The sequence below is a fragment of the Erpetoichthys calabaricus genome, chromosome 4 (genome assembly GCF_900747795.2).
Source record: "Erpetoichthys calabaricus chromosome 4, fErpCal1.3, whole genome shotgun sequence".
NCBI lineage: Eukaryota > Metazoa > Chordata > Cladistia > Polypteriformes > Polypteridae > Erpetoichthys > Erpetoichthys calabaricus.
This window is the reverse complement of record NC_041397.2, coordinates 227,630,348-227,650,379: the sequence shown is the minus strand read 5'-3', so window position 1 is coordinate 227,650,379 and position 20,032 is coordinate 227,630,348. Positions and strand designations below refer to the sequence as shown.

At 40.3% G+C, this 20,032-nt stretch overlaps 1 protein-coding gene across 3 annotated transcripts in view; it reads right to left on the bottom strand.

Moving 5' to 3' along the window:
* Positions 1-20,032, bottom strand: part of pdgfd (platelet derived growth factor d) — a 338,383-nt gene that overhangs the window by 80,544 nt on the left and 237,807 nt on the right. For all 3 annotated transcript variants that reach the window (XM_051926891.1, XM_051926890.1, XM_028800404.2), the window contains exon 3: positions 10,289-10,469. In XM_051926891.1, coding sequence (XP_051782851.1) covers positions 10,289-10,469 — 181 coding nt within the window. The remainder of the gene's footprint in view (positions 1-10,288; positions 10,470-20,032) is intronic.

Below are 20,032 nucleotides of genomic sequence, written 5' to 3'. Positions count from 1 at the left end.
ATGGGTCAGCCGAAAGATGGAAATTGGAAGATGCCAAAGGGAACATTAAACAGAGTTAAGCTGCAGTGATCTAATGCTGAGTGTCTATTGCTAGGAAAAGATTTCAAGGAAACTACAGTACATATGAACTGGGAATGTTCACTGTGACAACAAAAGTTCCACGTAGCTAAGATACTGACCAATGTAAAGCAGTGATCAAGAGCCTGTTCCAACTTTACTGGGCACATACTAACTGCAGATGAGGAACAAGTTACAAGGCAGAATTACTCAAAACAACAAAATTTAAAAGTCACAAACAAGTCGGCCTTCTTGTTGGTTGAACCCTCAGTAATGATGAAAAATACACCAACACAATTGAAATATACAGTCTCCACACAGAGGCTAAGATATGAACTTAGGATTCTAGAATCTGCGAGACAGCATGACTCCCACTATACAGCTGTGCTGTTCTAAACACATAATTATTGACTTTACTCTATGGATTTGTTGAGAGAAAGAAATAATAAAAGGTTTACTTTTTATAATTTAAAAAATATAATTTTATTTTTCCAAACCACGCTGCATTTGTCATGTCCAAAAACAATACAGCACAAAAAAATTCAGACAGACCCTTTTATAGTCTGAATGAAAAGTTCTTTTATTTTCCAAATTTTTACAAGTGAATTAAATTAAGAAACTAGATACATGATCATTTAAAATGACATTCTCAAGAAAGTATATTGTGTTTTAGTAGGAAATAAATAACGTTATTACTGTTAACAGCTATACCATGAAACTTATGGGAATGAATGAATCAGAGAGATTACTTCATGTGCTTATTATTTAAATATTGTTGCCCCATCCACTACTTAACTAATACGAATGGTTCTACTTCTAGCTGAAACCCTCTTTCTCATAATGTAAACTGCAACAACTTGCACAGCTAATAAAAACAGGGCACTCCCATCTGACACCCTGATTAATTTTAAAACTATAGGATTTGTCAGGCAGAAGTTTAATTGAGCTGTTAGTATTACTAAGCACTCCAATAAATCTTTCACCAAAATAAAAGGCTGTAAGGGATTTATAAATGAATCTGAGCTTAGTAGTATCAAAGTCTTAAAACAAAAACACTAAACAGATCAATCTACTGTATAATATCTAAAACTAATCTTACAGTATTTGTAATTTGTTGACCATTCCCAGACTTTTTTACATAACAAATAGCTTTTACTCTTCTGATTTGGGATTGGCTCCAGCAGAGGCCCTGTGACCCTGTTTTAGGATATAGCGGGTTGGATAATGGATGGATGGGATGGATGGATCATCTGAATTTCACTATCTTTACACAAACCTAGAGCACACCAGGCTGCATTCTCTTTTAGACTTTTCTTCTGCCATCTTCCTACTGTAGATGACAAGCATTGATAAAGAAAAAGAGTTTATATTTGCATATATGTATCAGTTTGGGGATCAGTATAGCATCATCTGCTGGATCAGCATTCAAAAGTAGATCATTGCTACTAGAACAGGCAGAGTAAATGCCCTAAAATGAACAGAGGACATCCACGGGCTACAGGAAAGACAAGTCAAGTCAAGTTGGGGAGTATGTACTGGTACAGTGTGTTGCCGCACCCACTACACATCGAAACAGCTCGGGATCCTGGTTGGCAAGCCCCCAGGCAGACACGTGGTCCAGTCCTACCCTCTGGAAATGACCCTCTATCTGCCACAGCCAGGTGTTACGTGGGCGACCCCTTAGCTTGGTCCAGCCACTTGGGTCCCCAACAATGAGGATCTTATGAGCCGGATCACCCTTGGGGAAACGCGCCACATTGCTGTGGTGCCGTAATTGACGCACCCTCACAATGCAGATAATGTGCCTCATTAGGGACTCCATGAGCAACCGCTCATTCGACACAAAGTCAAACCAACAGTACCCAAGGATTTTCCGGAGAGACACAGTACCAAAGGAGTCTAGTCTTCGTTTCAGGTCACTGGATAGCGTCCATGTCTCACAACCATATAGTAAGACAGGAAGCACCAGGACTCTAAAGACTTGGACCTTCGTCCTTTTGCATAGATATCGGGAGCACCACACACCCCTTTCCAGCGACCTCATGAGCCCCTATGCTCTCCCAATCCGTCTACTGACTTCACAGGAAGAGCCACCAGAGACATGAATGTCACAGCCAAGGTAAGTAAACCTCTCAACAAGGTCAACACTCTCTCCGCAAACAAACACACTGCTGATGGCTGTGCCCAAGAGGTCATTAAAGGCCTGGATCTTGGTTTTTATCCAAGACACTCGCAAGCCCAGACACTCAGACTCCTCGCTCAGTCTCTTGAGCGCCTCGATCAGAGCCCCCATTGACTCCACGAAGATCACAGCATCGTCAGCAAAGTCAAGATCCGTGAATCTTTCTTCACCAACAGATGCCCCACAGCTGCTGGACTCCGCGACCTTGCCCAACACCCAGTCCATACAAGCACTGAACAGAGTAGGAGCAAGAATACACCCCTGACGAACCCCAGAATCAACTGGGAAAAACGCAGAGGTCCTGCCTCCACTCTGCACAGCACTCACAGTACCAGTGTACAGGCCAGTCATGATATCCAGCAACCTCGAGGGGATCCCACGAACCCTCACGACGTCCCACAGGGCAGCTTGATCAACTGAGTCGAACACTTTGCAAAAATCGACAAAGGCTGCAAAGAAACTCTGCCGATATTTGCGCTTGCGCTCTATGAGAACCCTCAGTGCCAGGATGCGGTCGATGGTAGACTTCTTAGGCGTAAAGCTAGACTGTTCCGGTCACTGGTAGGTGAGCAAGTGATCACGGATTCTATTGAGGACGACCCTAGCAAGGACCTTACCCAGCACCGAGAGCAGTGTTATCCCCCTGTAGTTGCCGCAATCCAGGCAATCACCCTTCCCTTTCCGGATAGGGATGACAAGTCCCGTTTTCCAGTCAGTTGGGATGATGCCAGTCTCCCAAATGGAAGCAAAGACTGCTTGCAATGCCAGGAGGACAGCCTTACCAACAGCCTGGAGAAGTTCACCCCGGATACCACAGATCCCTGCAGCCTTTCCCCACCTCAGCTGGTTCACCACCTGTGCAATCTCAGTGAGATTGGGTGGTTCACAGCTAATTGGAGGATCAGCCTCAAGAACCGTGGACCCAGAGATATCCAACGTCCTACCCAGAGGATCAGCTTTTTACAATTGCTCAAAGTAGCCAGCCCAGCGGGTCACAACTGCAGTGTCATCCGTAAGGACCGTTCCATCAGCTGCTCTGACTACAACTCTCCGAGGAACAAATTCAGATGTGCGTAATGCTTTTATTCCTCTGTAAGCAGGATGTGGGTCGCTAGACCACAGATGGTGTGTCACTTGCTCACAGATTTCTCTAATAACAAACGCCTCTTTATCTGCCCTCAGAGCCTTCTTAGCTGTCCTTCTCAGTTCCAGGTACAGACCAGAGTTGCCATTGAGCCGTGCGCTGCGACTCCTTTCGATGATATCCAGGGTGCCCTGCGAGATGAAACACCTCCTTCTGGGAACACCGGTAACACCAACACAACCCTCAGCAACCTTCAGGGTCTTGTCATGGAAGGTCTCCCATATCACATTAGGATCAGCAGTCGTACCCAAATCTGAAAGTTCCTTACACAAACTGCGTGCAAACTCATTAGAAACAGCCTGGTCTTGGAGTCCGGACAAGTCCAGGCTCATTTTCCTAGCAGGTGGTAACCTACTGGACCTAAGCTGGATCCTAAGAGTAGCAACAACAAGTCTATGGTCAGAATTCACAAACTGGGCACTTCTGTAGACCCTGCAGTTTTGTAAGAGTCTCCAGCGTCTGCCCACGAGTATTGGAGTACCAAGTCCAATGATGCGGTTCAGGATCCAGCGATTCACAGCCCCTGACCTTTTGCAAAGTCAAAGAACATGGAGCCACTTTCACCACGGTCATCAGACCCATGGGGACCGAGACAATCCTCATAGCAAGCCCTGTCAGTGCCAGTGGCTGCATTGAAGTCACCCATGACCAGAGGAGTGTCACCTCGTGGGCACCCATCAACCACAGAGCAAAGCTGCGAATAAAATGTCTTCCTCGCCGAGACATCACTCCCCTGCGGTTGGAGCATACACTGAGACAACAGACAAGGCACCCAGGGAGTGCTGTAATCTGAGTCCCATCTTACGCTCGTTGGAAGGAGTACCATTGGGCACCATCGGAAGAAGCCAATCCGCTACAGCAACAGCTACTCCCTAAGTATGACAGCCATCAGACCGACCAGACCAATAAATGACACAGGCGCCGCCAAGAGTGGCAGCTCCGTGTACGACTTTATTTTCCTACCTTTTATTTTTCTCTTTATTATTTTTTATTGATCACTCCTATCACTTTCTTTTATGTGGATTCGTTCCCTGGACACTTTTATTTTTACAACGTGGACATGGATTTTTACACGCCGAGACTCGTCTATTCAAGTAGTCAACTTCAAGCGCTGAGAACTAATGCCAGTGTTGGTATCGTGGCAGCAGAGCCGGCACTAAGCTAAAAATGAAGCGGCTTGCGAGAAAGTGGCGTTTTAAGCCTTCGGTGCCTTCTATGATCCTGGGAAATGTGAACTCAGTACCAAATAAGATCGATGAACTGGCTGCGCTGGTGAAAAATGTCAGAACCTACAGAGAATGCAGTTTGTTGTGCTTTTGCGAAATGTGGCTAACTACCACCATCCCAGATGCTAACATGGAGCTACCCGGGTTTAGCATAGTTAGAGCGGACAGAGACGCAAGTACCTGTGGGAAGCACAAAAGAGGAGGACTCGCTCTCTATGTCAATACAAAGTGGTGTAACTCTGGACATGTAAACGTCAAAATCTCCACTTGCTGTAGGGACATTGAACTGTTGGCCGTAAGTTTGCGTCCCTATTACTTGCCCAGAGAGTTTGGACATGTCATTGTTGTTATTGTTTACATCCCTCCTCGGGCGGACATGGAGATAGTGAGTGACATCATCCATTCTCCTGTTGCTAAGTTACAACCCTGAGGTGCTTGTGCTAATCGCTGGAGATTTTAACCATGTGACGCTGGACAAAACATTACCTGCCTTCTCCCAGTATGTGGACTGTAACACCCGGGGAAATAAGACTATTGACTTACTATATGCAAACGTTAAAAACGCATACAGCGCCACCCCGCTGCCTGCGCTTGAGAAAGCAGATCATAACCTGGTTCTGCTTCAGCATCACTACAAACCAAGAGTGAGGGAGCTACCTGCAACCACACGCTCATTCAGGAAGTGGTCCCCTGAGGCAGAGCAGGCTCTGAGGGACTGCTTTGGAACTACAGACTGGGATATCCTGCCGGGATCACATAGTGAGAACATTGAGGAGGTTGTTGACTACAGTACTGACTACATCAACTTCTGCATGGACATTGTAGTTCAAGTAAGAACAGTACGCTGTTATGCTAACAACAAGCCATGGATTACAAGTGACATCAAGGGCCTTTTGAACCAGAAGAAAAGGGCTTTTAAAGGCGGTGATCAGCATGAGCTCAAGCGCGTGCAGAAGGAACTCAGAGTCTAGCTCAGGGCGGCAAAGGAGCAGTACAGGAGAATGCTGGAGCAGAAGTTGCAGAATAACAGCATGAAGGAAGTGTGGGATGGGATAAAGATCATCACTGGCTGCAGCTCGAAGCGGGGTGCCACCATCGAGAGAGACGTGAAGAGAGCAAACCAAATGAACAACTTCTTTAACAGGTTTGACCACCCTAACCCACTCTCACCTCAGAGTACTACACCCTCCACCCATCCTTCTGCTGATACCAGCATAGGAGAGACATCCCCACCCACAATTACAGCAGCGTAGGTGAGCAAAGAGCTGAGGAGACTTCGTGCCAGCAAAGCAGCGGGTCCAGATGGAGTATCGTCACGACTGCTGAAGGCCTGTGCGTTGGAGCTGGGGGGTCCTCTACAGCACATCTTCAACCTGAGCCTGGAACAGGGGAGAGTCCCAAGGCTTTGGAAAACATCTTGTATCACCCCAGTCCCAAAGGTATCACGTCCTAGTGAGCTGAACGACTTCCGGTCTGTCGCTCTGATGTCACATGTGATGAAGACCATGGAGTGGCTGCTACTTCACCACCTGAGGCCACAGGTATGCCACGCCCTCAACCCTCTGCAGTTTGCATACCAGGAGAAAGTGGGAGCGGAGGATGCCATCATCTATATGCTACACCAATCCCTCTCCCACTTGGACAGAGGCAGTGGTGCTGTAAGAATTATGTTTCTAGACTTCTCTAGCGCCTTCAACACCATCCAACCTCTGCTCCTTAGGGACAAGCTGACAGAGATGGGTGTAGATTCATACCTTGTGGCATGGATCGTGGACTATCTTACAAACAGACCTCAGTATGTGCGTCTCAGGAACTGCAAGTCTGACATTGTGGTCAGCAACACAGGAGCACCGCAGGGGACTGTACTTTCTCCAGTCCTGTTCAGCCTATATACATCGGACTTCTAATACAACTCACGAGTCCTGCCACGTGCAAAAGTTCGCTGACGACACTGCTATTGTGGGTTGCATCAGGAGTGGGCAGGAGGAGGAGTATAGGAACCTCATCAAGGACTTTGTTAAATGGTGCGACTCAAACCACCTACACCTGAACACCAGCAAAACCAAGAAGCTGGTAGTGGATTTTAGGAGGCCCAGGCCCCTCCTGGACCCCGTGATCATCAGAGTTGACTGTGTGCAGAGGGTACAGACCTATAAATACCTGGGAGTGCAGCTGGATGATACATTGGACTGGACTGCCAATACTGATTCTCTGTGCAAGAGAGGAGAGAGCTGACTATACTTCCTTAGAAGACTGGCGTCCTTCAACATCTGCAATAAGATACTGCAGATGTTCTATCAGACGGTTGTGGCGAATGCCCTCTTCTACGCAGTGGTGTGCTCAAAAGATTATCAGTTTATGTAGTGATTCTGCTATCAAATAACAGAAATTTAACTTGACTGTCTGACTCCAGTTACCTTATGCTTTACTTCAAAGTGTCCTTTTTAATATAACAAAAATAAATGGTATGACTTACTTGCCTACACTTGTTACATATGCCCTTTTTTATCATTTTTCAGTTTATAAAAGAGTATATGACATTCAGAAATAAACTTTGCTGATCATGAGTTTTTCCTTCATTGAGATCAAACAAGACAGGAACTGCAGAAGCAAGTTGGCCAGTATGAGGATCCTCCTACAAATGCGTGGCAAAGAAAAAAAATAAAGATGTTGCCACAAAGTTGTGAGACCTTTTTATACGGTACAGTTAGTGGTGATGGAAGACATAAGATAGTTTAAAGGCAATGATTTCCAGATTAACTTGACTCAAGAAAAAAATTAGGTTTGACTGCGCTGTTTTGGTGTTTTTGAGGGGAGTTACTTTATTGGGCCAGTTGGTAACATGCTGTGTCTTTTTTGGTGGACTGAGCTGTGAAGGTGAATAAAGAGGAGGCAATAACTGTAGCTTGACCAGAAGTCATTTAGAGTTGAAAAAATGGCCTGAGTTGCAATAAAACCATAAAAAATAAAAAAACTGAAACTTTATGCATGCTTTTAGTAAAGCACAATGAATAAAGAAGAAGCAAATGATAAGCTTATTTGAAATGTACGTTGAGGGTAACAAGAGTTCCTGAAATAAGCAGTAGAAAGAGGAAAGTGATGCAAAAGAAGCTTTACCCAATCTAACTCAATTTATGTCTCACTATTATAGGTAGCCTCTGCAGTAAAGACTCAGCTCTTAGATGTCCTCAAAAATATATACCTTTCTTGGCACCATGCCCAAGGCTAGCAATATCACAGCTAAGTGTTTTGCAAAAAAAAAAAAAAAAAAAAGTAAAAAGCTTAACTTCCACATGCATCTGTATGTGGTCATCATTAGCTTGCTGTTATAATGCAATATTTACAAAGGGATAAAGAAAAAAATGATTGTGCCAATTAATTCTGACTATTAAAGACAAAAGTTTGAATATTTTGTTGATACCCTCACAAAATAAAATATACACAACTAGAAATTGCAGTTGTAGCAGAATATGAAAATGGCCAAGACATAAAAATAAGCATTTTTCTAAATAGCTTCTAATGAAGAAATTGGTTCATGCAAAAACAGGCAGCCGATGTATCTTTTTCAGGAACTGAGACTGAGACAAATGCCTTCTAGGCCTCTTTTTAAATTTAAGAGATGTGAAGTTATCAAAAGTTATCAGTCTACTTGGCAACAACAGCACTCTTGCCTATAGTTGCTAAAATATTGTCTCAGGATTAATATTTTTGTAAAGGTGCCTACTGTCACTGGAAATTTTGAATTAATGTAAACACTAATTTAAATCAATAAGGTCCAAGAATGGATTATGCATACTGTTGGTCTGTAACATGACAGCAGCAATTAGACCCCCACCTAGACTTGAATCTACAATTCTGCTCTTTCTAGCTTTGATACAGAACAGTAAAATGAGCAGTTTATCTTACTGAGCCACATATTTCAGGATGTCTCTGTTAATGTGCAAATGTTCTATATTTAATAATAAGTTGGCTATCTCCTGAGTCCTAGAAAAAGCATATACATAAAATGATATTTCAGGTTAATAATACATGTTGTGGCAAGCGGCTGGGGGTGGCACCCTGCCGGGATAACCAGAAGGACCGGAGGAGGGCTTACGCCTCCTCCAGACAACGAGGGGGCGACCACCCTGGTGGTTTTGGGGAGCACGGGAACAGAGCTTAGAAGCTCAACCCTATAGGGGTCCGTGGTCACCGCCAGGGGTCACCCCGATGCCTGGAGAGCCCTGGTCCTCAGCACTTCCGCCACACCTGGAAGTGCTGGGGGGAAGACGACCAGGGACACCCGGAGTGCTTCCGGGTACGCAGCCAGTACTTCCGCCACACTTGGGAGTGCCGGCGGAAGATTATCGGGAGGCACCTGGAGCACATCCGGGTGATTATAAAAGGGGCCGCCTCCCTCCATTCATTGGCTGGAGTTGGGATGAAGAGAGAGAGCTCGGGAGGAGAGGAGAGGAGTGGAGAGGAGTGGAGGCGGACCTGAAGAGAGGCATTTTGGTAGAGGCCTGGACTTTGGGGGAGTTTTGGGGTTGTGTGCACCTTTGTAAATAGTGATTATGTACAGGTATAATAAACGTGCGTTGGGTGAACCATCGGTGTCCGCCTGTCTGTGTCCAGTCCATGTTCCACAATGTACATTTGAAATAATAAAAATTACACTCACATTTGTAATCTAGATAAAAGTAATCAAATATAATGTAAGCTTTTTCTAACAGCATAGTTAAGGTGGTTGGTACCTCTTTCACTCACATTATGAATTTTGGGCAATATATATCCACCAATGAAACAGAATAATGTGACACTTTAGTAAATATGTGAGATGTAGTAGTATTAGACGTAGTATTGACACACACAGTACAGTAAAATTTTATTTGCATGTCAGAACAACATGCAACAATGAATTAAGACATGCAGCCTCAAAGAAGCTCATACCTATTATCTACATTGTGCTTGTAGGATGGCTCTGAAAATATTGTGTGCAGATCTGTGGTAGCACAGCATTTAATTATAAGTGACAGAAAAGATATGACATACACTACGTGAAAACTCAATATCAGTTTATCAGTTGTTAAACAGCCTAACAAAGCATCCTAAAATAATTTACTACAATTGTAAGGAGCTAAGTGATAGACCAACTACTGTATAAGTTTGAATGAGAATATTGTATATTTTTCTTTGATAGCCTAGAATTCTACTCATAGAAGTGCCACCCTCAAATAAAAGACTGAATAGCTCATTGAGCAACAGTTTTTTGACCAAGAGTAAACTTGACTAAACTCAGAGATACAGCACTAAGAAGAAAACTAATTTTGAAATATAATTTCAAATTAAAATATTTCAGTGTGTTTCCTGGAGGTTTTAGATGATGTCATTTGATAGTGTAATTTGATAATGTCATTTTATGAAGTAAAATATTTCAGCGTGTTTCCTAAAGGTTTTGGAAACACAAACTACAAATAATAGTATTAACAAGAAGACAGTTTAAAGAAAGTTCAATTAAAAAATACAGAGTTCAGCCTCTTATATCAAACATGATGAACATCTGCACCCAGGTTCTTACAGGATGAACAGAATAACAATAAACTGGATGATGTGCTAAGCACTGGACTGTCTGAAGAGTTATAAGTTTTTATAGGCATTGAAATGGACAACGGTTTCTACAACAAGGCTTCATTTACTTACCACAAGAGAGAACTGTACTTTAAATCCAGGTTTGGCCACAAAATAGTCATCTGATTTAAAGGTGATTTTAATCCAGTTTGCTTTAGATATAATTCTGGGAGGAACTTCCTTATGTCCACACCATCTACCTCTGATGACAGTACTGGTTTCTGAAATATCTTCAACCTCAACAAAGTCATACCTGGTCAGGAAAGAAAACATGCAGTAACAGCACAGTAATATATAATTACATTTTTGATCAGTATTACTTGTCCTGCTCATGTGTAGTCCCAAAACTTTATCAATTAATAAAAAATAAAGTGGAAAATGTTTTGTCATGGTTTAGTCCTTATTCTTCTGCAGTTGTAGCTGTGACTTTTCCAGGTTCCCAAAACTGAGCAACTATTGAGTTGGCAAGGTACAATTCAGCATGAGTTAAACACATAACAAACCAATTTCACAGTTCAATAGTTTGTTTTAAAAAAAGTTTAATTAAAATTTAAAAAAGAATGAATAACAAAAATTCAAAATATGTATTACACACATAGAACAAATTGGAAAATAAAGATTTCTTCTGTTCATTACAATCTTAGCTTTCTCATGTTTAACTTCAGTAACAATATACACGTAAACGTTGTGTTACCTTTCTATGGAAAACTTAAATAGGTTTTACTTTAGTACATTCACTAAGTTCAGTATGGTTTGAAACTGTTTACCCTCCATGCCTTACAAACTGTAAAGTAGATCATAAACTGAACTAGTCTCTAGTCAGAATGGTAAAATATAATTAGAATATTCTATTTACAATTTAGCTTACAGGGGTTATAACTGAACCTTCCACTAATTATGCACTAATATGTAGGCAACCATTTTAACATAACTAGGAGAATACTTCTATCAATTTAACATAACCTAACTAACTAACAAATGGCTCTTATAAGTAGTCATTGTTAGACATCTATTGAATACATAAAATTCAGATCTAAATGTCCTTAAGGATTGTATACTAATTTACAACTTATCTTTCTTAAAACGTTGTTATAAATTACAACCACACAAATTGAATACTATCTTATGTACAAACATTTTATGAGAAATTTCAATTTGGCTTGGGCCCGCTCACAGCATAGAAACTGAAACATGTTTTGAATGATATTCTAATTTCTTCTAATGCAGGATATACCACCATTACTATTCATCCATCCATCCATCCATTATCCAACCCACTATATCCTAACTACAGGGTCATGGGGGTCTGCTGGAGCCAATCCCAGTCAACACAGGGCGCAAGACAGGAAACATACTCCGGGCAGGGCGCCAGCCCACCGCAGCATTACTATTCATTTAGTCCTAATTTCTGCTTTTGTATTATTGATCACAGAAATGTACTCCATACTTCAAAGAATGTAGCTGGCCTACCAGGAACTGTTAGTACAGTATACTTAGCATTATTTAAATGGTAGTTAATATGCACTTAGATATGTTGTCCCTTGAGGTTTGGTGCTGAGATGGGGGGGGGCGGGGTGTATTCTCATTTAAATGTGCTTATGAAATTAAGACTTAGCGGAGTAAGCCTCTCTTGAATATGCCTCATTTTAAAATTCTGTCTCGATCAGTTTCATGAACGCAAAGTGTTTCTCGTTAACTCAGGATGGGTTTAGGCGATCCATGACTCTGTGCACACTTGTAATTAAGCCGCCCTGATAACTGATCGTTGATGACATCAATCATAGTGCAAAAAGCACAGAGTACAGCATGATATCTGCAGATTGATTTAGTGAATTTGTGTGTAAAACTGATAATAATAATAACTTTATTTATATAGCACCTTATCTTACATTTACATGCAACTCAAGGTGCTTTCTACAGATTGATCAACAAAAACAAAGATATACCACATTTACATGGATTATCATTAATTAATACTATGATAATTTCTAATAAATGTAAGTATACTAAATACGAAATCAAACCAGGTATTGTTAAGCAAAATTTAACCACAAAAGTGCAAAACAAATCTTCACTCTTATTAGAAAAAGAAATAGTTTGATGTTATTAAAGTTAATGAAAAGATACAAAAGCAAATAAAACAGTCCATAGCATTTTCTGCTGATTTAGGATGTATTTTAAGCTCTTGATTCCTGAATGTGATTGTTTGACCAGATGACACAGAGGACAGGAAAACAAAAACTCCTACAATGGGCCACAGGAGAAAAACAAACCTTTGGAGGGCCACAGTTAGAAGACAGAAACGAGCAAATCAAATAGTTAGGTCTGATGGTAATCAGTTTCTAAATCATGAAAGTCAGAATGACCTAGGCCAGTTGGTCGCCCAACCTCCACTGGGCACAGTTGAAACAGCACAGTCGATAATAAGGTGATGAGATGCATGGTGCATTGTGGAACAATGAAAAGTTTAGATTTATATTTAATTGTCATAAAATAGAAGAACATGTAACAGAGGATGTGGCAGTCTTTTCAGCAGATGATCAAGAAACAGTAGTTGATTTATAATAACACAAAAAAGGAAATGCATTCACTATTAAGAAAGTGAGAGTGGCTGTATGCAATCTATAGCCGACCGATGCCTAACTATGTTATGGTTCTGAATTTGTGCATTGCATAATTAAATATTAATGGCATTACTCAATTTTTAAAAAAAAAGTTTCCTTTGAACTGACCGACTTCATTGTAAACATACTAGTTTTAGAACATATTACTTCAAACACTTAAAACCAGTATGTATTCAGTATGAAGTTCATTTGGCAGAAATTACAAATTATATATAAAAACATAATTTACTTCAGAACTACAAGAATAGTATATTTAGTATATGAAAATGTATATTGCACATTCAGCAACCAAAAAGAAAACTGCACCTTCAGTCACTGGTGTAATACAAAGGAGTTTGTTTTTATTAAAATGTCTTATTGCACAATATGACTGGTCAATGTCATTTAAAAGGAATGACCTGTGCATTGATGCTATGAATTATTTGGATTTTACATATTCAGTCTCGGCGGCATGGTGGCGCAGTGGTAGCGCTCCTGCCTCGCAGTAAGGAGACATGGGTTCGCTTCCTGGGTCCTCCCTGCGTGGAGTTTTCATGTTCTCCCTGTGTCTGTGTGGGTTTCCTCCGGGTGCTCCGGTTTCCTCCCACAGTCCAAAGACATGCAGGTTAGGTGCACTGGCGATCCTAAATTGTCCCAAGTGTGTGCTTGGTGTGTGTGTGCCCTGTGGTGGACTGGCGGCCAGCCCAAGGTTTGTTTCCTGCCTTGCGCCCTGTGTTGGCTGGGATTGGCTCCAGCAGACCCCCGTGACCCTATGTTAGGATATAATGGATGGATGGATGGATATTCAGTCTCTGATTAGCTTGGTGCTAATGTTATTCACACACAAGTGCAGTCTATTGCGCCTATGATGTTTGGGAAGCCTAAATAACATTATCTGGTGTCACTGATAAGGCTTTAGATAAATCCATTTTACAGATTCACTTACTGCGCTTCACATTTTATGCATTGAATGTAATCAAAAACATCTGTATGAAAATCATTGTCATGAATACCAGACAACTTCAAAATTTTATAATGAGTATTACTATTTTACTGACATATCCTCAATATAAAACATTTTGTATTTTTAAAAATCTTATTAGTGGAAAAAATATGAAGTATTATAAAAATAATAAAGAGATCAAGTCAATTTAATTATTGAGGTGTGCTATTGACAACCTTTAATATATAACTTTTTATTATTTTAGAAAATACATAAAAATACTGTCATCATGACTTTTACCAAAATATTCATTATTTTGGCTGGTGGTTTAAAAGCTGTTTGCAGTACATGTGGACAAGGAGAACATCAGTGTTGATCCGAGACGGTCTTGAAGTGTGTCATTTTCTTGTGCATTACATCGCTATAGACATCTTTGCAATACATTATAGTTAAGAGATCTACTGGCTTAGAATGTGGTACAGTTATAACTGACAAATTTAATATTACTGAAGGTGTATTTTTAACATTATTATTATTATTATTATTATTACTATTATTATTATTATTATTATTATTATAATACCCTTTCCTTTTGTCTCTTGCTGACAAAAAGGGAAATGGGGATGAACTGCGTAATAATTTAAACATGATATATCATTAAATCTTGTCATTTTATGTTTTATCACTTTGCAACAAATATCAGATTCATCCATCCATCCATCCATTTTCCAACCCGCTGAATCCGAACACAGGGTCACGGGGGTCTGCTGGAGCCAATCCCAGCCAACAAGGCAGGAAACAATCCTGGGCAGGGTGCCAACCCACCGCAGGACACACACAAACGCACCCACACACCAAGCACACACTAGGGCCAATTTAGAATCTCCAATCCACCTAACCTGCATGTCTTTGGACTGTGGGAGGAAACCGGAGTGCCCGGAGGAAACCCACGCAGACACGGGGAGAACATGCAAACTCCATGCAGGGAGGACCCGGGAATCGAACCCAGGTCCCCAGATCTCCCAACTGCGAGGCAGCAGCGCTACCCACTGCGCCACCGTGCCGCCATATCAGATTCATTTAAATGATAATGTAACAAAGAAGGCAGCAACATTAAATATGCTATAAAGACCTGTAAGTGATAGAAGAGATGGTAATGAATGACATAAATTAAATGGTGTTTATTTTCAATTGATAGTTTAGGTTATAATGCTTTACCGTTTTGCAATGAATGTGTAAAATTAATTTAAACAAGAATTCAGCAATATTAAATATAATATAATCCCTGAGGTTTTGTTTTTCATCAAGTGGGAATTTCATGAACTCTCAATCCACAACATTCCAATGAGCTTTGTCTTTTGCCTGATATGGACCAGACTAGGACATCACATTTAGTTGCCACAGTTACCAAGCGCAACTTGCCCTAATCCTCTTTGGTGGAACTGAACTGGCTCAGATAAGACTGGCTTGACCGCCTATGTCAGGATGCTGCTAATTGACTACAGCGTAAATGCCACTGTGTTCTCGAGCCTGTTATTAAAGCTCAGAGACCATGGACTGAGCAGCTCCATCTGAGGCTAGGTGTTTGACTTCCCGACAAACATACCCCAGTTATTGAGGACTGGACAAAATAACTCTCCTATGCTGTTCACCAACATTGGTGCTCTGCAAGGCTGCTATACATTCTATTCACCTATGACTGTGTAGCAAAGCATAAGGGCAACATCATCATTAAGTCTGCAGACAACACCACAGTGAACGGCCCCATCAGTGACAATGAAGAGGCTGCCTACAGGAGGGACTTAGAAGAACTGACTGTATTGGTGTCATAACAACAACCTCTCCCTTAATGTTGACAAAACAAAAGAGATCATTGTTGATTTCAGAAAGAATAAAGGCATTTGAGCTCCACTCTGCATCAACTGCTGTCCTGTGCAGACGGTTAGGATCTTCAGATTCATGGGTGTCCACGTCACCAACTGCCTCTTGTGGTCTGTCAACGCCACCTGTATACAGAAAACGGCTCAGCAAAGCCTCTTCTTCCAAAGAGATTTGGGGTGAGAATTAAAACACTAATGAACTTTTACTGCTGAATTATTGGAATTATCCTGACTGGATGCATCACAATATGATTTAGTAATCTCACTTGCCAGGATGACAAACTCCTTAAAAACACTGTCTGTATTGCTTCTAAAACAATTGGATATGACGTTTCACACCAAATACAAAATCAGATGTCTGAGGAGAACTGAATCCATTGTTTCTAATGATAGCCACCCAGCTCATCTTCTGTTTTTACATCTGCCTTCTGAAAAGCATTACTGGAGCCTCACCCCTTGCTTCACCCACTTCAGGAACAGCTTTTTCCCCCAGGCCATAAAGCCACCGAACTCCCAGTAACCTGATCATAACTGCTCTGCACTATATGTTTTATGTGAAATTGTACTATATATTCATTTTTTTATTTTTAACCGTGTACTTAATACAGTATCTATCTATCTATCTATCTATCTATCTATCTATCTATCTATCTATCTATCTATCTATCTATCTATCTATCTATCTATCTATCTATCTATTTATTCATTTTCTGCTACTTTTATTTATTTATACATCACCACAACGATAACCTAACATCAAATTCAATTTAATTTCCATGTTGTTACAAAAATATTTCCAAAAATGATAAATGAATTCTAGACCTCTAACTGAAAAGATTGATTTTGGAAACCATGCAAGCAAATGTCATGACTTCATTTACCACATTATTAGCTGCTATGGCCACGAAAACCAGGCATAAATCTTCAGAAAAACATGAACAAGATGATGCCAGATAACATTATCATTAATAAAAAATATACAAAATAATAATCAACAAACTACACACACTAGAAAATGGACAAAAAGGAATTCTAAGTGCTCCAACTTTAAACTACAACACTTGGGGTGGATATATTTTTCTAATCTCCTCAATCCAAATGTAGCCCTTGTTGTTTGTCTATGGAATTGTCATCATTAGCCTGTATTCTTAAATACATATATTTATAACATTATGTTTCTGTCTTTATGTTGCACTTCTACATAGTTGTATTTTTAATTATTGTATTGCAAATAGTGCTTATAAGTGGAAGAGCACTTAACATGAATACAATTAATTGAAATTACTTTTATTCATAATAGCACAATTCAATATTGCTATAAACTAAAGAAACAGCAAGTCAGTCACTTAGTGGTTTTTATTATTTCTGGTTCTTTACTGTAAAGACAGGAGTAGTGTAAGTTAAAAAATCTGTTTGTGTTTAGCTTGATTTCAATCCATTATTTTAGATAGACATCCAGAACCTTATCGTCCTCATTCACCAAAGCAAGCTGCCTATACTGGTAAGCATAACCTAAATCAGAGAAATGCAAGACAGCTAACAGATACTAAATAGTATTACTTGGTGATGGTTTGGGAAAAGTATGTAAACAAATGTGCATTGCTTTGGTGAAGCAGTCATTTCGGTCTTGGAAATAATATTTGTTTTCCAATGCAAAACACATTTAAATATAGTGTTGTGCTTCCAATTTTGTTTCTGATGAATAAATTACATTTCTCCTATAATTAGTCTGTAGATAATGTTGTTTGTCTTTTTTTTGGTAGTGTCAAATTTTAACTGACCCCAAACACTTCTAAAAAGGAACCTAAACAAGAACCTTATTGTACAGGCCACAAGAGCTGACTTGATTCACTCAATAAGCCCTAGGAATACTTTTCTGATATCTGTAATTGTAACCAACTGCTGTGAGCAAAAACATAAAGATGATCTTTGTCTTTTAAAACACTTCTATATTTGTTGTTTTAAGGTTATACTGCATATGTTTATTTTGGTCTGAGGAGTTAGTTCAAAAACAAAGGGAACTGAAGAACTGGAAGCTTGTAACAGTTGTACTAATTGAGGCAGAGTGCATTTTTTAAAGAAGCACTGACATGATTTTGACACTATGTCTTGGATGACGAGGTTTTGCTGTTTCACTGTCTGTGTTTAAGACAACATGTAAGGTATATTGAGGCAACAAAAAACTTTCTCATTATCACAAATTTGCTAATAACCATGTGCAAAAAACTGTAATAACAGGTAATGTGATTTGTCATCATATGTGCAGTTTATAGGATGTAACTGCAGAATTTGTGTTTTAACTGTGATATGTTATGGACAGAGGCTTACATATAGCACTGATAAAAAAAGAGAGTGGGACAGAGATTTAGGGGTAAAAATTATTCTGAGTATACTTGAATAAATAGAAGAAAAAAGTACATACACACAATTTGAACTGATTCAAAGTGTTGGAGAACATTTGTGATGATACAATGATGCTATTGTATGACTACTACTACTACAGAATTCTAGTCATCTGAAAGGTAAAACACCTTTCATGATCTAACACATCAGGACATAACTAACAACTGTCTGCTTCTCAATGAGTCCTAAATGGGATAATTCAAATTTTAGATGGCAATAAAACATAACAGATTTTACTCTGTCGTTTTTTATTTAGCAATAACAAGTCAGTATGTATACAAGAGCATGTATTACCCAAATATTTATTAAGATGTTTGCCTTTTTTACTTTTACGATTATGAACATAACCCTACCCCTAACCCTCTATGATTTCAAGAAGGAGAAGTGAATGTGTTGGGACAGAACGTTTGCACAAAATTAAATGATGCTACAGTGCACACAACTCTGGAAGTGTTTCCCTGTTTTGCCATAAGGAGCAAGTGTAGTATGAGTAAAAGATCAAAATATACAAAATATAAAAGTTACAGTAGCCTGTCTCAAGGTAAATTTCAAACAGTAAACTTATCCTTACTTTAAGACACTCAGAATGTTTCACTGTGAGTATTTCAAGATTTATTTCACATACTTTTAAAGAATCAGATAACAAATAATTATCCATGCTAATCATTTAACATGTGTCTAGGTGTGTGTCTGTGTATCTGTGTGTCCCTCTGGTTGCTATGGTGTTGTGTTTTGTACTTAAGCCACCAGATGGAGACAGAGAATAGGATATGACATATACTAGAAAGCGAGAGAAAGACAGGAAGATCACGTTGTGCTAGAAGTGTTTAAGCTACCAACTGTTTGGTCACTATTACTTGATTAAATCCTTAACTTTTTGGAATTTGAATGATAATGACTGATAACTTCACATAGTGGACAGTGAATGAGTAAAAATGATAATAACTCGATATGCACATTGGAAAACTAAAGCTCTGACAATACTAGGCCAGAGTCCCTAATCTAGGCCATTGTGGTAGTGACCACCATGCATTTTCCTAGCAAAATACGTTTACTATAAGAGTGGTCAGTTCAACAAGCGACACAGGGAGGAAGCTAGTTATTCCATCTTACAAATATCTGTGTGTGTGTGTGACTGTGTATCTGTGTGTCCGTCCAATTGCTATGTCTCTGTTATATGCCATTTCGTAAAGGATCCCTAAAAGCTGGGGTAATGTTTGTGATGCACCATCTGTTGGAATGAAAAATATGGTGCATTTTATTACTACATGCATTAAAAAATCTGTAAGTTTCAATAGATGGTGTACTGCAAATGAGAATAACTGCCTGATGGACAGAACAGGTCAGGTCAGGTTGGGGAGCATGCGCTGATACAGCACGTTGCAACAGCTACCACACGACGAAACAGCTCAGAATCCTAAATGGCAACCCTCCAGGCAGAAATGCGGTTCAGTCCCACCCCACGAAATGACCATCTGTCTGCCTCAGACAGGTGTTACGTGGGTGTGTCCTTGGCCTGGTCCAGCTGCTCAGGTCCTCGATAATGGGGATCCTGTGACCTGGATCACCCTTGGGGAATCACACCACATGGCCGTAGACTGTAACTGATGCTCCCTCACAATGCACATAATGTGACTCATTCAGGATTCTGTGAGCAATCACTCTCATTTGACACAAATGTCAACCCAGCGGTACCAAGGATTCTTCTATGAGACACATTACTGAAGGAGTCCAGTCTTCATTTCAGGTCACTGGATAGCACCCATGTCTTGCAACCATATAGCAAAACAGGAAGCACCAGGACTCTACAGACTTGGACCTTCGTCCTTTTGCAAAGATATCGGGAGCACCACACACCCCTTTCCAGCGACCTTTTGACTCCCCATGCTCTCCCATACGAAGAGTCACCAGAGACATGACTGTCACTGCAGAGGTAAATAAACCTCTCAACAAAGTCGACACTCTCCCCTCAGACAGACACACTGCT